We start from the raw sequence: 15,875 nt of genomic DNA, 5'->3' as shown, positions 1-15,875 counted from the left end.
CATGCCACTTTGGAGGAGAACACAATGTGAACTGTGAGAAAAGGAACATCTGTGGTACGTCCCATCGCAGGGTCCATTTTCAAAACGGGGCTCAAATAGCAGAGTATTGAGCACTCCATGCAAACCACGACTGGTTCAGCACCTCCAAAGCCCTGATTCAAGAACCAGCTGCATCTCTGTGGATGCTGGTCGATCTTACCTGGTGGCTGGTTGGGTTCTCGATGAACCTACGATCCTTGCTGGTGTCTTTGAGACGACATCCGATTCCTCTCTAGTCGTATCACAAAGGGCAAAAGGCCTGAGTTCTCCCTCCTCACTCCACAGCACTCGGTCTGCAGTGTGGTCCTGAAAGGTGAGTGGTAAACTCAGATTCATTTGCTTGCTTCGGTGATATGAAGATCATCCTATGGGGACTTGAAACGTAACCAACCTGTCGGATTTCAATTTGTGCACGCTTATCAGGGTAAGGCGGCTTCGTTTCAAACGTGACCACACTAGACTTCACCATCAGTTCACATCCTGCTGGGGTTTTATTAAGAACCAGGTACATGAGATAATTTGCCGACTTGATTCAAAATTGCATTGAAACCTGTCACGTGTGTGCAACTTTGGGGAGTTTTAAAAGCAGAGTGTTTCTCTTAAAATCATTGTGACAGGATGTTATTAAATGGTATTAGTGTTTGAAAGGTAGACAGTAGGGATAAATAAATTACTTCTTAAATGGGACATATTATTGTCCATAAAGCTTTTCTGCTGTGCTACCCCTCCGAACAATTGGTGCTGTTTCTCTTTTATATGGGAGTATAGTTTTACTTTTACTCCAAGTACTTATTTAATTTACGTTATCTTTTACTTATTACGATAATAAGTCGCACCAGTGCTTTGAGGAAGTGCATAACAACACCGATGGGAAGAACATATCTCGGGTTTGTGCGTGTACAGAGGAAGTTAATTTCATGTTCATTAAGTTGGGAGGGGTTGGGGCTCTATGGGAGCTGTTATAAATATAGTTTGTTTGGTTCTCGGGCCACAAGAGAAATTATTCTTGATTTTTGCATTTATTGGTAAATGTTGAAGTGTGTGTGTGTGTGTGTGTGTGTGTGTGTGTGTGTGTGTGTGTGTGTGTGTGTGTGTGTGTGTGTGAGAGAGAGAGAGAGAGAGAGAGAGAGAGAGAGAGAGAGAGAGAGAGAGAGAGAGAGAGAGAGAGAGAGAGAGAGAGAGAGAGAGAGAGAGAGAGAGAGAGAGAGAGAGAGAGAGAGAGAGAGAGAGAGAGAGAGAGAGAGAGAGAGAGAGAGAGAGAGAGAGAGAGAGAGAGAGAGAGAGAGAGAGAGAGAGAGAGAGAGAGAGAGAGAGAGAGAGAGAGAGAGAGAGAGAGAGAGAGAGAGAGAGAGAGAGAGAGAGAGAGAGAGAGAGAGAGAGAGAGAGAGAGAGAGAGAGAGAGAGAGAGAGAGAGAGAGAGAGAGAGAGAGAGAGAGAGAGAGAGAGAGAGAGAGAGAGAGAGAGAGAGAGAGAGAGAGAGAGAGAGAGAGAGAGAGAGAGAGAGAGAGAGAGAGAGAGAGAGAGAGAGAGAGAGAGAGAGAGAGAGAGAGAGAGAGAGAGAGAGAGAGAGAGAGAGAGAGAGAGAGAGAGAGAGAGAGAGAGAGAGAGAGAGAGAGAGAGAGAGAGATATCCACTACCAACACTACAATGTATTAACAGTAAATCCGTCAACTCTGAATCAAGGATATTTCTCGAACTGTATTCCTATATTTTTGAGAATCCGATTTGCATTGAGGAACAAAACAATTACAGTCAACAATTTTGAAATCACCACTCTTTGGTCTAAATGCTGAAAATTATGTTTAAAAATTTTAAATCACAGATTTTGAGCTAGTAACAACAGGTTAAAAGCGCCCTGCCTAACCAAATCACTGTAAACACACACAGCGCATGTGCAAAAGGCCTTCTTTAGCATTGAGGTCCTTTCGAAAGTCACGTATTGGCATTTTGAAATACGCTTAGAAGTCCATCAGTGTGACAATGGTTGCTCTATGTTGGTGCATCTGGCTGTTTTTGAAAAACATTTTGCTGATTCCATCCCAAGTTGAAATCCTCCTCAGTATCATTATTCTACCAGGTGAGCGCCCAGGGGTATTGCCCCTATTTTTATTATTATTAGCCCGTCCCACACACAGTAGAAGACAGGGTTTTGCAATCACTTCTATGTGTCTGTCCATCCATCTATGTGTCTGACTGATAATTGAAAACATCAGCAGCTGGTTGTAGTTTTTCAGCTGATAAGTTTGTGTGTTAATTAAAGGTAGCAAAGGTTTAGTGGGTGTAATTTGGTCTGGCATTCAAGCATCACCTGATACTCTCAATATGACCCGACAAGGCCTTTTATGATTCAGCCACATGAAGTGAACCGATTTTCCTGGCTGGACTGCAGTCAAGCACCATCAGTAAAACAAAAGACAAAAGCAAACAAATTTAATATTTTTGAAACCTTTTCATTAAAATCATTAACAATGCAGCACTTTTGGTTTCTGCTTTACCAAAGTGGAAGTTACGAGAAACTATGTTATTAACTGAGTACACAAGCAAACTATTATCCACCATTTTCCACCATAGATGTTTGACAAAGCATTTACGGACAAAGTCGAGGTAACACAACTTGTGGATGCTGGACTGGTGTGCTGTACTAAACATCACAAAGCTGCACCATGCTTCTGGAGTCACATCGAGACACAACGTCGAAATTCTAGTTTCTTTGTACGAGAATGTACCGTGAGCCCGGGATGTTTTATTTGAAATCATTGGCTGGAGATATGATGTTGAGGAGATGGAGGCAAAAGCAAAAAGTTCTGCGGAGATTCCTTTGATGCTGTTGGGAACGCAAAGGAATGGAAAAATTGGGTGATGAGAAGGGAGAGAAATCGAGATTGTAGAGGATTAAAAAAAACTACACATGAAACACAAATATGTATATATATATATATATATATATATATATATATATATATATATATATATATATATATATATATATATATGTATATGTATATATATATATATATATATATATATATATATATATATATATGTATATATATATATATATATATATATATATATATATATATATGTATATATATATATATATATATATATATATATATATATATATATATATATATATGTATATATATATATATATATATATATATATATATATATATATATATATATATATATATATATATATATATATATATATATATATATGTATATATATATATATATATATATATATATATATATATATATATATATATATATATATATATATATATATATATATATATATGTATATATATATATATATATATATATATATATATATATATATATATATATATATATACATACATACATACATACAGACATAATAATAAATAAGGTTTAAATATTAGATGAAGTGGATTGTGCCTGCATTCTGCAAGCAGCTAAATAAATCCAGTGAATCAAGAATGAGCTCTGTTTAAGTTTACAATCACAGTAATTTTTAAGTAAATAGGTCAAAAGGTATAAAATAAAACTATTGTTTACATTCTAATAGATTGAGAAGCAACGCATGAAGAAGAGTTTGTAATTCCAAGTCAAAGGAAAATTTTAAGGTGTGGATCTGTAAGTTAAAAAATGAAGTGGTAAACTAACAGTATTTGTCATTTTCTTGTCGACCTTGCACTCGTTAACAAAGCTAATTCCAGTTATCGTGGTAGGTTGATTTAATTTAGATTTGTAACGATTTACATAATAGGCTGCAAGAGAGATAGTGATTCTATGTGTGGTCTGGGCTCAGTTGCCGACAGGCAACAAATGAAGAATAGTACAGTACAGGTCATTTTGCAAGCTTTCAATAGATTATGAAATGAAGAAGGCATGCCTATTCACAATTGTTTATGGCTACCTACCACTGTACATAATCCACAAAGAAGAACGTTTACTACTTCCCATCACTGTACACTGGCCATAAATGGCAAAACCCCAGACACCCCCCCAAATCATATTGCCATAAAACGTAAAAACACCAGCTTCCTTGATGAAACCATCGTGCCATTGTATTTGGTCACATGACCCTTCGTGAGCAGGAGCGAGTTTGCACCGACTGACATTTCTTGACAGATATTTTCGTTGATGGACAGTTTTGTGATTTTTCCTGGAGTATTGGCTTCGAGTTAAATCTTTGCAAAATTTAAACTTTCGAGCCACATTGAAAGTATGACACTTATATGAGTAAGTGGTAATGTCTATGCAGTGTGTGTACATACGTACACACGCACGCGCACGCACGCACGCACGCACGCACGCACGCACGCACGCACGCACGCACGCACGCACGCACGCACACACACACACACACACACACACACACACACACACACACACACACACACACACACACACACACACACACACACACACACACACACACACACACACACACACACACACACACACACACACACACACACACACACACACACACACACACACACACACACACACACACACACACAAACAAGCCTGGTGTTGGCGCAGTGGTTAAGGCAGCAGCTTGGGACCCAAAAGGTCCTGAGTTCAAACCCCGTTGGGCCACTGAATATATATTGTTGTGGTTACCAAATTCGCAAACCACCATTCAGGTCCCTTAGGTGAGATATCTCGGTAAGTACATGTGTAGTTAGGCCCAAACCCGTTGTCTAGTGGGAATACATGTCATTTATGCGTGCTGCGACTCTTCAGGATAGCCGTTTTTCTTTTACTATCTTTAATTTGGACCAACCGCCATTGTTACCACCAGTCACAACATCAACCACCAACCACAACGCCGCTTCACCACAACCGCCACGACCTTCACGTCACACCTCGCAACCGTCGCATCGCCACCGTTCTTGCGCCGCCTGTGGGTACCGGTGTTGGACTCGTGCAGGGCGCGCGCCGAACAGCGTGTACAAAATCACGGATTTTGTGCTTCAAAAACGGATCAAAAACGACACACGCCCACTTTTTGCCGTCCAATCGGTGAGCAAGGGGCGATTTGGCCCTGCCCCCAGGGCGTTGGAGGGCGATCGATATATGCAAATTTATGGATCAAAAAGCATTCACGCCCACTTTTTCTCGGGCCAATGGGGAGCGAGGTGAAAGGTCGAAGGGAGGGGGTCAAAGGCGAAGCCACGGGGCTGATATAAGCGACCGTGTTCGTCAGTCCAGTGAGTAGTAGAGTCGAGAGGGAACAGAGAGTTAAGACTTCGCGGGCGGTGGAGTTGGCAAGAAGGAGCTGGTCGTCGTGTGCGTTGGAGTCGGAGCGGAGGGGACGGAGCTGTGGAGAGGCGGCGAGGGCAGACGAGGGGGTGCTCGCGTCGTGCAGGGAGCTGCACCCCAGGGAGGCCGACAGCGCGACCTGGCCGAGGTGGAGACGCTCGTCGCGGGACTCGAGGCAGAATAGGAATCCTCTATACCCCGAGCATCAGCAACCCCCTCCTGTTTCCCCCCGCGCTGAGATAGTGCGACCAAGGGGGCCCCTTTCCCACCCCCTACCAGACACTGTCCGCGAGGCCCGCGGAGTTGAGGCACCATCGCCGCTCCGCGTCTCATCACCAGACGGGTAGGCCCGACCCGGTCTCGGCCTCAGGCCCGCCTCATCCTTGAGGGTATTCTTTTCCTTGGTTTTGGGTATGTGTTGTCGGCGCCGTCTGTGAAGTAAAATTGTATAAGTGTTGCCGTGTGCTCGCGTAATCGGTATTAGATCTGCATTGTCGCATTTGCTTTTTGTGTAAATTGCATTGTGTTTTTCTTTTCTATGTGCTTTTGGTGGAATTGAATATGTGTGCTTTCCGTTCAGCGCGAATAAATGTGCTTTGTGTTGAACTGATTCCCGCTTCGCTTCGTCATTTCCTTCATTGAATCCTCATCTTGCTTCACGTAAAGGGTTGGTAGTGGGCTGAATACGCCCGATAATTAATCGAACCGTCGAGGTCGACGAATAACACCGCTCGGTTATCCCGATAGTACGGAACGGGTCGCTTAAGTGGCCCGTGTCCGAAGTCGACCTGCGGCGAGGTGCGATCGCCCGGTCTACCCTCCGCGTGGGTACTTAGGTAGGTCGAATTTGGCGAGCAACCCTATCCCACGCGGGGGCTGATTGGCTCGATCGCAGTGAGACCGAAAGGTCCACCCGTGACTGGTTCCCGGCGTTAGTCCGAGAGGGTCACGACTGGATTGTCCGTCCGGTGGGCGACGTGCCGCGATTCGAGTTACGTGGCCGTCAGCACGCCGGCGGGCGCGAATCCGCAACAATATATATATATATATATATATATATATATATATATATATATATATATATATATATATATATATATATATACCAAGTAGTATAACACCAAGGGGTTGACTCAGCCTGCCATCCTTCCGAGGTCGGCGAAATGAGTACCAGTGTACTGGGCCCGGTGTATGCCCCGGTTAGAATAGGTGTACCATATCCCTGTGTGTCGTAAGAGGCGACCAGGGTTGCGTCAGGAAGGGCATCCGGCGTAAAACCTGTGCCAAATCATTATGCGGATCATTGATCCGCTGTGGCGACCCCTAACGGGAGCAGCCGAAAGAAGAAGAAGATATATATATATATACTGAAACACAAAAGAAACTTACCACTTGTTTGAAATGAAATAAAATTGGAACAGTTCAAAATAAAACAAACCAACAATTGCCAATTGAAACATTGGCATTTTATTGACCAAGATATACCATCTCATAAGTTTGTTCTACAGTACAGTACAGAACAGCACAGGGTGCAATGTCAGTCCTGTTTCAATAGCGTGTGTGGCCACCATTGTTTTGGATACAGGCAGTGCATCGTCGGCGCATACTGCCTACCAGTCTTTGGATGGATTGCTGCTGGATTCTGTCCTACTCAGTCCTCAATGTCTGAAGCCATCTGACTTGGGACCATCTGCCTGTCCTGCCTTGCAGTGGTGACTCTTGGCCTCCCTCATCGAGGTCTATCATCTGCAGAGTTGTGGAGGGTGTCTCTGTCCACCAGGGCCGATATCGTCTGGTGTGAACAGCCAAGGCGACGTGCCACCTCACGGTATACTCAAGGCACACTGCCGTTGATCCCTTGAGAATCGTGGCATGTTGATGGAAATGCCCATTTTGCACTGGCCTTTTTAAAGCAAATATCAAGACATCACATGCAGCTCATTAAAATCATCGCGTACCCCTTGGCTAATCACTGACAGTCAAAACGGCTGTTCAACAGCTGTGCTATGAAGTGACCATTGAAGGTTCAAGTGACCATCCGTGACCGTTTTGTCTGACAGTGAGGACACTTGTCCACAAATAAGTTCACACATTTACTAGACGCAGTGATATTGTTGATATTTGAAGGTTTAAAAGGTGGTAAGTTTCTTTTGCGTTTCAGTATACAGTATATATATATATATATATATATATATATATATATATATATATATATATATATATATATATATATATATATATATATATATATATATATATGTTGTTGTTCATCTTTCGGCTGCTCCCGTTAGGGGTCGCCACAGCGGATCATCCGTTATGATCCGCATACTGATTTGGCACAGGTTTTACGCCGGATGCCCTTCCTGACGCAAACCTGCTCGCCTCTTTCGATACAGGGATCAGGATTTGGGTTTCACCATGATTCCGGGCTGCTCTACACCCTGCCCAGTGCAGAGCCCCCGTCCTCAAGCGATCCTCCAACCCAAGCCTCCGAGTAGCTGGATTACAGGCGCACGCCACTACGCCCGTTTATATATATATATATATATATATATATATATATATATATATATATATATATATATATATATATATATATACACATATATACATATATATATATATATATATATATATATATATATATATATATATACATATATATATATATATATATATATATATATATATATATATATACATACATATACACATATATACACACATATATACACACATATATATATATATATATATATATAGTTTCAATGAAACTTGACCACAACCTTCATCACCCATGATGTACCAAAAGTGTATTGACTACATCAAAATCTGTGCTCATTAAGGGTGTTTATGGGGGGGTTGAAACCCCCAAAATTGGTATTTGCTCTCTCTTCTCTGAAACTACACACACGATTGATGAAAATTGACCACAACCTTCATCACCTGTGATGTACCAAAGTATGTTCACGCTATTTAAAGAATTGTGGTCGAAGGGGATTAATGGGGGGGGGGTTGCCCCCCCCAATAGATATGTGATATAACTGGTTCATTGGTACATTTTGCAGATTCCATCCCACGTTGAAATCCTCCTCAGTATCATTATTCCACCAGGTGAGCGCCCAGGGATATTGCCCCTATTTTTATTATTATTAGCCCGTCCCCCACACAGGAGAAGACAGGGTTTTGCAATCACTTCTATGTGTCTGTCCATCTGTCTGTCCAGGCTGTAACTTTTCTTTTCCCATTTGAGCTTTTGTCATCAAATTTTCAACAAAGCGTTATTATGAGAATATGGAGAAGACAAATTAATAATTTGGTGAAAATAATTTTGATTATTATTATTATTACTGGACCCTCTTTTGGCCTTCTTTGCTCTATTTTTTAACATTTCTTTCTCAGCAAACACTTGTCCGATTGACACAAAATTCTCAGGGTAGGAGCAATAGAAAGCATAGAAAACAATTTATAGAATGTTGAAAGCTCCCAAGAGCACAATGAGCTCCATCATTAGGAAATGGAAATAATGTGGAACGACCCAGACTCTTCCTAGAGCTGGCTGTCCGACCAAACTGAGCAACTGAGTAAGAAGGACTTTGGTCAAGGAGGTGACCAATAACCCAATGACCACTTGGAAAGAACGACAGAGTTCCTTGGCTGAGATGGGAGAACCTGCCAGAAGCACAAGTCTCTGCAGCACATCAAAAATCTGGCCTTTATGGGCGAATGGCCAGATGGAAGCCACTCCTGAGAAAAAGGAACATGACAGCAAGCCTGGAGTTTGTAAAAAGGCACATGAGACTGAGAGCATGAGGCAAAAGATTCTGTGGTCTGATTAGATGGAAATTGAACTCTTTGGCCTGAATGCAAAGCGCTATGTCTGATGGAAATAGAGCACAGCTCATCACTCATCTAACACCATCCCTTCTGTGAAGCATGGTTAGTGGCAACATCATGCTTTCTGTGGCGATGCTTTTCAGTGGTGGGGATTGGGAGACTTGTAAGGAGAGAGGGAACAATGAATGGAGCCAAATACAGGCAAATCCTTGAGGAGAACCTACTTCGCAGTGCAAAAGACTTTAGACTGTGGCGAAGATTTACATTCCAACAGGACAATGACTCCAAGCATACAGCCAAAGCCCAGACTTGAATCCCATTGAGAATCTGTGGAAAGACTTGAAGATTGCTGTTCACTGATGTTCCCCATTCAACTTGACAGAGCTGGAGCAAATTTGCAAGGAAGAATGGGAGAAAATCCTGAAATCCACATGTGAAAAGCTGACACAGACATACCCAAGAAGACACAAAGCTGTAATCACTGCCAAATGCACTTCGACAAAGTATTGACTCAGGGGTTTGAATACCTATTGATGCAAGACATTTCAGCTTTTCATTTTTAATTAATTTGTAAAAGTTTCTGAAAGGATGTTTTCACTTTGTCATTATGGGCTATTGTTTTGTTGGTAGATCAGTGACAAAAAATTTAATTTAATCCATTTTCAATTCAGGCTGTAACACAACAAAATGTGAAAAAAGTCAAGGGGTGTGAATACTTTCTGAAGGCACTGTATCTCTGAAACCGCTGATGGGAAAAGTTTGAAACTTGGCACATCTCATTCTTCTCACAATGGGGAATAGGGGATTGTAAGGATGACATCATCAGTGAAGTGGTCGACCAGATATATATATATATATATATATATATATATATATATATATATATATATATATATATTTTTTTTTTTTTAATTAAAAATCCTTGTTCACCATTGATATTCGGTGTGCATGTCCAAGCCGTAACATTTTTAACAATTGAGCTTTTGTGATCAAATCTTCAACAAACCTTTATTATGAGATTGTGCAGAACACAAGTAAATAAAATGTGCAATTTTTTAAACTATCGTTTTCATCAAGTTGAGTTCGAGTTTAAAGCCGACGTGGACAGGCTTTGCATTTTCAGGTGCTTTCGAGTCATCCCGATTGTTTTTAATGTTATTATTTTGCAATAACGTTATAATTATTATTATATTATCATTTGACGGAATTGATTAATTTGTGGTTATAATAAATTGTACTTCCGGGAGGTGTGTGAAACAGCGACTCTTGGCCTATACACCGCCCATGTGTAAATATACATGAATACGTCCAATTTTCTCAAAATTTCCTTCAGGCAAGTATGAAGCAATGCTAGCGACCATTAAGAATGTGGTTATATGTTGAATAAAAGGTCACAATTTAGCCGTAAAGTGTTCGGGGGCAATATCACACATCACACTTGAAGCTATGACCATAAAAAAAATCACATATGAGGCCATAAGATTCAAGTTATAAACAATCCTTATGCAGTCCACATATAATCTGATGGCTAGAAAAATCCCATCAGCAATGGGATACAGGAATCATGTGTAAAGACTCATTTAGCCTAAACATCTTTATTAGCTTCAGACCATTGTGGCACAGCATGCGGCTGACTAGAAGCATAGCAATTCGAGACGGCTTGGGTCCGTTCGTCTTTAGGGGATGCGATGAGCACAGAATGCCTCAAGGAAGTTGGGTTTCCTCCAAATATATTTCTGTTTTGTGTTAAACATCAACAATGACTGCTTTAAAAGGTCATCATATGTTGGTCAGAATTGACTGCATAGTTTGTGGTGATAACAATTTTTACTTTTGGTGGGTGTGCCCCACAAAATTCCATGATAAGCCATTTATACCCCTCAACAAGGAGTTCATCCAAGGTGGAAAACCCTCTTTGGGGAGGATAAAAATGAAGTTGCTCCAACCTCTGTCGTGTGACTCAACCCCTGAAGCAAGTTTGGATGAGATTGGATAAGCAAGACAGTCAGATACCAAATTGCATATTTTAGTGAGATTATATACAATGCCACATCAGTGTACATACATGTGTGGTTGACATCATCAGGGAATTCTTTTGTACAGAATCACAGGACATGTATCCCATGGATCTGGTATTGTCAGGTGCCAATGTGCCTGTATTGTCAGGTCAAGCCAGATTAGATCTGTGACTTGCTACAGGAACCATGTAAACCTGTACTAACTTGTTTCATGGTCAGGTTGTCGGCAACTAAACCATCTACCCCACCAGGTTTTCTGGTGAGGAGGGTGTATGGATATGGACACCCATCAGGATTAAAAACAAAAACCTGTCAAAGGGCGGAGGAGCTCCTTGTAAGCCAACGGGCATCCATTTCTAGTGCCTAACTGTGTATGCGGATGTCCTCCTGCAGTTGGGTTACTTCTTTTTTTTTTTTTAGGAGGTTGGTGGCAGGATTTGCACTCCTGCCACCGTAAAACACTTTATTCCGCAAAACCCACAAATGTAAGGAAGTCAGAATCCCCACTCCATGGGAGTACCTCATGTGCAGCTGTCCTTCGGAGAGCAGCTCACCGGATGACGGGATTGGGGCAAAGCCTTCGGTGTCTGAAGTGAAGGCCCATTGGGCGGTGAGTGGCTGTACCAAACTGATCCACCAGCTGTTGAGTTGGATGTCAGGGGTGTTACAATCGCAATTTCTGACCCTCCAATCAATTGTGATCCACCTTCATTTGTGGAAACACAGGCTGCGGGGAACCGGGTGAAATGGGGTAAAGGTTCTGGGATCTAAGGCATTGAAGCTGAACTTCACAAGGCTGGTAGAAATGCTGCACTCATGTTGTTGCATGCAATTCTGTGCTCTGCCTGGAACACAGGCATCACCCCAACTGACTGGAAGAGGGGCCTCGTTGTCCCTTTTTGGAAAGGGAAGGGTGATCGCCAGGGCTGCAACAACTACTCAGGGGTGATGCTGCTCTCAGTGCCAGGCAAGGTCTTTGCTCAGACAATTCTTGATAGGGTTTGCCACCATCTGCTTGAGCACCAGCGTCCAGAGCAATGAGGTTTTACACCAAAGAGGTCAACGATTGACCGTATCCTTGCTCTTCGGGTCCTCACCGAACGCAGATGAGTTTCGGCAGGGGCTGCTTGCAGCCTATTTTGATCTCTGTAAAGCGTTCGATTCAGTGAATTGGGATGCTCTCTGGAGGATTCATATTCTTCGTTGGGTGCCACCAAAACTGATCAATCTGATGTCTGAACTAACCTCTGGTACTGAGAGTGCTGTGAGATGTGGTGATACCATATCTGACTTATTTACAGTTGATACTGGAGTTCATCAGGGGTAAGTACTGGCCCCCACACTTTTCAGCACTTGTATGGACTGGGTTCTGGAGAGGATGTCAGCAACATCAAGTGCGTGTGCGGTAAATCGGTTGGGAATGTCAAGATCTCTGACCTTGATTTCGCAAATGATGCAGTCATCTTTGCAGAGAGTGTATATAATTTTGGGGGCCCTCGAGGTGTTGAATGAGGAGTCTGAGCTGCTGGGATTACGGGTTTCCTGGGTCAAAACTAAGATCCAGGCTTTCAATGACATCTTGGATGCTGCTGTCCTGTCTGTACCTGTTTGTGGTGAGGATGTTGAGTTCACGGAGAGATTCACTCACCTTGGGAGTGATATTCATGTCTCTGCTGGCTGTGAGCCAGAGGTCAATAGACATCTGGGTCGGGCCTGGGGAGTCATGGATTCACTGGATCATGAGGTGTGGTGCTGCCACTACCTGTGTATAAGGACGAAAGTCTGAGTCTTCAGATCCTTGGTGCTTCCAGTCTTGCTCTACAGATGTGAGACTTGGTCTCTGACCAGGGATCTGAGACGAAGACTTAATTCCTTTGGTATCAGGTGTCTTTGGAGAATCCTTGGCTATCGCTGGTAGGACTTTGTGTCCAATGAGCAGTTGCTGAGAAAGACTCAAATGAAATTTGCTACCTGCATATTCCGTGAGCATCGGCTGCGGGCGTATGGACACATGGCTTGTTTTTCTGACGCTGATCCTGCTCACCAGATTCCTTCAGCGAAGGATCCTCATGAGTGGAGGAGGCCAATGGGCCGATCACATGCCTCATGGTTGCAGCAGGTTGATCAGTATCTCAAGGAGATGGGAATGGGCTTGACATCTGCCTGGGGGATGGTCAGATGGAGGTCCCTGGAGTACCAGCGGATAGTGGACGCAACGACACACTGCTCCGGCGCATGCTCTCGTACCTGACCTGACCTGATCTGGTATTTCCTCTGCCCCAACCTCCACATAACTTCCCCCCCCCTGCATTAATTCCAACACAACCCCCCCACCCCATTAATTATTTTTCATGAGTGACATAAGGGAGCTTATAACATCAATGAGGTTTGCACAGGCTCATTATGGGTACGTGGAGGAACCTGTGGAACCAAGAGAGGTGTTATGGAGCTAGAAGTGTTGTGGAGCGAGAGGTGATGTGACACGGGGATACATTATGTGGAGTACCAAAGGGGTTTCCCAGTTGGAGAATAGGGTTAGACACTATCTCTCATCTCTGTCTCTGTCTGTGGCTTGGTCAGCTGCACTGCCAGTGTGGTACGAGCATTAAGTGGCTCAGAGAGCATCGGAGTCAAGGCACCACAAGCGAGCTCATCTCATCTGTCCCGGAGCACCACAGTGCCAACAGCATGGTCGCCGACGCACCCATCATCACCATTTCAACCAGAAACGTGCCAGTCCTTCCTTTGTCCCACATCACTATTAATTTCATCTTTACCTTTTTCCACCATGCATAAACTTTCCACTGTTGTAAATATCAGTGGCCCAAGCAGAGAGGTATTTCTTTGTTATAGCTTTTAATTGTCAAGTGCGTGTTTTGTGTTAGTCTTTCGTTGAGACGACAGCACGATTCATGACTCATGCCCTTCGTGTTTAATACTTATCGAATTGAACTGTGCACTTTGTTAGAATTGTTATCTCTGTCATCAATTCAATCAAATTGTTCACACTCGCATGGAAATGTCCATCTTGTTTGTCATTAGTGGGAGAGTTAGTTGTAGGACAACTGTTAGATCAGGTGAGAAAATTGTGACAAAAATATCCCAGTCCAGCAGTAATTCGACCAATTGGACTGTTCAGTTAACCTTGGTAGCACACCCTGGAGAGGGAAAGAGAGGGAGAGAGAGGGAGAGAGGAGATATTGTGAAGAGGAAGGAGGAAGATATATGCCAGGTCAAGAGTCAGGAAGAAGTGCAAGAATGATGCATGTCAGATCAGTCGAGGAGGAAAAAAAAAATGTGGAAATGAAGAGAAAAATGAAAATTAAAATAAATAAAGTGAGACAAAAGGTGCTGGTAACTCACAAACAGTGGGAGCTGTGTGTAAGGGTGAGGTAAGCAATGAGCGGAGACTCGGGCCCGAATCTTCCACAGAAACTAGAGAGCAAGACGAGAATAATGAAAAAAACAAAAAGTGGGAAGAACACAATCAGGAAGGTAAACTACTCATTTACCACAAGTCAAGCTTCTGGCATGAAGGAACTAAGTAATTGTTTTATAAACCGAACACGACAAACAGATAAACATGCTCGGTATTCAGCTTTTCCCAGTTCTTCAGAATCATTCATCTTGTCTACACAAAGTGGAGGTTCACCGTTTTTTTGTCCCTCAGGTTTGTAGTCTATTTGTTGCCCCTTTTCCTTTTCCTTTAATCAAAGGTAGAAGTCCCGATAAAATGCATATCCAAGGAAAAACAAAATGATGCAACAAGGAGACAAAGCTGGTAATGAAATCAAAGTCATATCTACATTCGCTGGATTGAAAAATAAAGACATGAGAGGATAAGGTTTGAGAGAGAAAGAATGTGAATCTCACTCACTCAGGGAACTTGAGGATGCAGTTTGCTCCATGGTGGTTGCAGAGAGACTTTGAAGAGGATGATTGCCAGAAGGGCCTGGGAAGCCATTGAACAACAGGGAAGAGGAGGTAGGGGAGTAGATTCATTTTTAATGAAACAATTTCCATAATTTGCCATTTGTTTTATTTTATATACAAGGGTCTAGGCTCATGGAGGAGCTAAACGAAAAGGCAGCACGTTCACAAAATACCAGAGATTCGGGGATAGAAATACACAAGGAAGAAAGGACAAACAAGATGAAAGTGTGGAACAATGGCCCAGGCAGAAACAAATGGGAAAGACCAACCATTTGTAGAAGAGATCACAGATGAGCTTGAGTGAGTGCAAGACATAATTATGGGCAGCACATTTGAAAGACTGAAGTGAGGAGGATTAGACAACAGATACTGGGAGATGATTTCACAATCAGGAAAACAAGGGGGTGAATATATGCAGTTGGGCAGCCATCCTGGACTTTGAGAGGGTGAACAGGTGGGGATTTTTTGGGGAACATGTGTGACTTAATGTGACTTTGGTTGGGCAGAGGTAGGAGAAGGAAGGATCGAAGCCAAGCCACGTGGAAGCTAGTATTAAAAAATAATATTTAATAAAAAAAGAAGAGAAAGTATAATTTGATGCAAATGAGGCAATGGATATGCCTTCGCCCACATTAAATATCAACCCACTGTTACTCAATTAAAAGGGAGAGAAAGAGAGAGAAAGAAAGAGAGAGAGACAACAAAAGTAGACACAATATTACATGCTTCAAACTCAAGTTATGGTCTGCAAAATGATTTTCAAAGGGCACATGACTTTTGATC

At 42.5% G+C, this 15,875-nt stretch overlaps 1 protein-coding gene across 11 annotated transcripts in view; it reads right to left on the bottom strand.

Moving 5' to 3' along the window:
• Nucleotides 1–2,452: 2,452 nt before the first annotated feature.
• The window catches only part of TBRG1 (transforming growth factor beta regulator 1), a 78,715-nt gene continuing 65,292 nt past the window's right edge, over nucleotides 2,453–15,875 (bottom strand). For 7 of the 11 annotated variants that reach the window (XM_085873457.1, XM_085873452.1, XM_085873453.1 and 4 more), the window contains 3 exons: nucleotides 15,037–15,111; nucleotides 14,523–14,594; nucleotides 2,453–2,863 (listed from right to left, as the gene is read on the bottom strand). In XM_085873457.1, the coding sequence (XP_085729583.1) occupies nucleotides 2,793–2,863; nucleotides 14,523–14,594; nucleotides 15,037–15,111 (218 nt within the window). In that variant the 3' untranslated portion in view covers nucleotides 2,453–2,792. Of the gene's footprint in view, nucleotides 2,864–13,511; nucleotides 14,318–14,522; nucleotides 14,595–15,036; nucleotides 15,112–15,875 lie in introns of those variants that run through there. The other 4 variants (XM_085873460.1, XM_085873454.1, XM_085873461.1 and 1 more) reach the window with 3 other exon arrangements.

This window comes from Eptatretus burgeri, chromosome 3 (genome assembly GCF_056783735.1).
Source record: "Eptatretus burgeri isolate ZD-2024b chromosome 3, Ebu_testis_v1, whole genome shotgun sequence".
NCBI classification, from domain to species: domain Eukaryota; kingdom Metazoa; phylum Chordata; class Myxini; order Myxiniformes; family Myxinidae; genus Eptatretus; species Eptatretus burgeri.
This window is presented reverse-complemented; position numbering and strand designations above follow the sequence as displayed.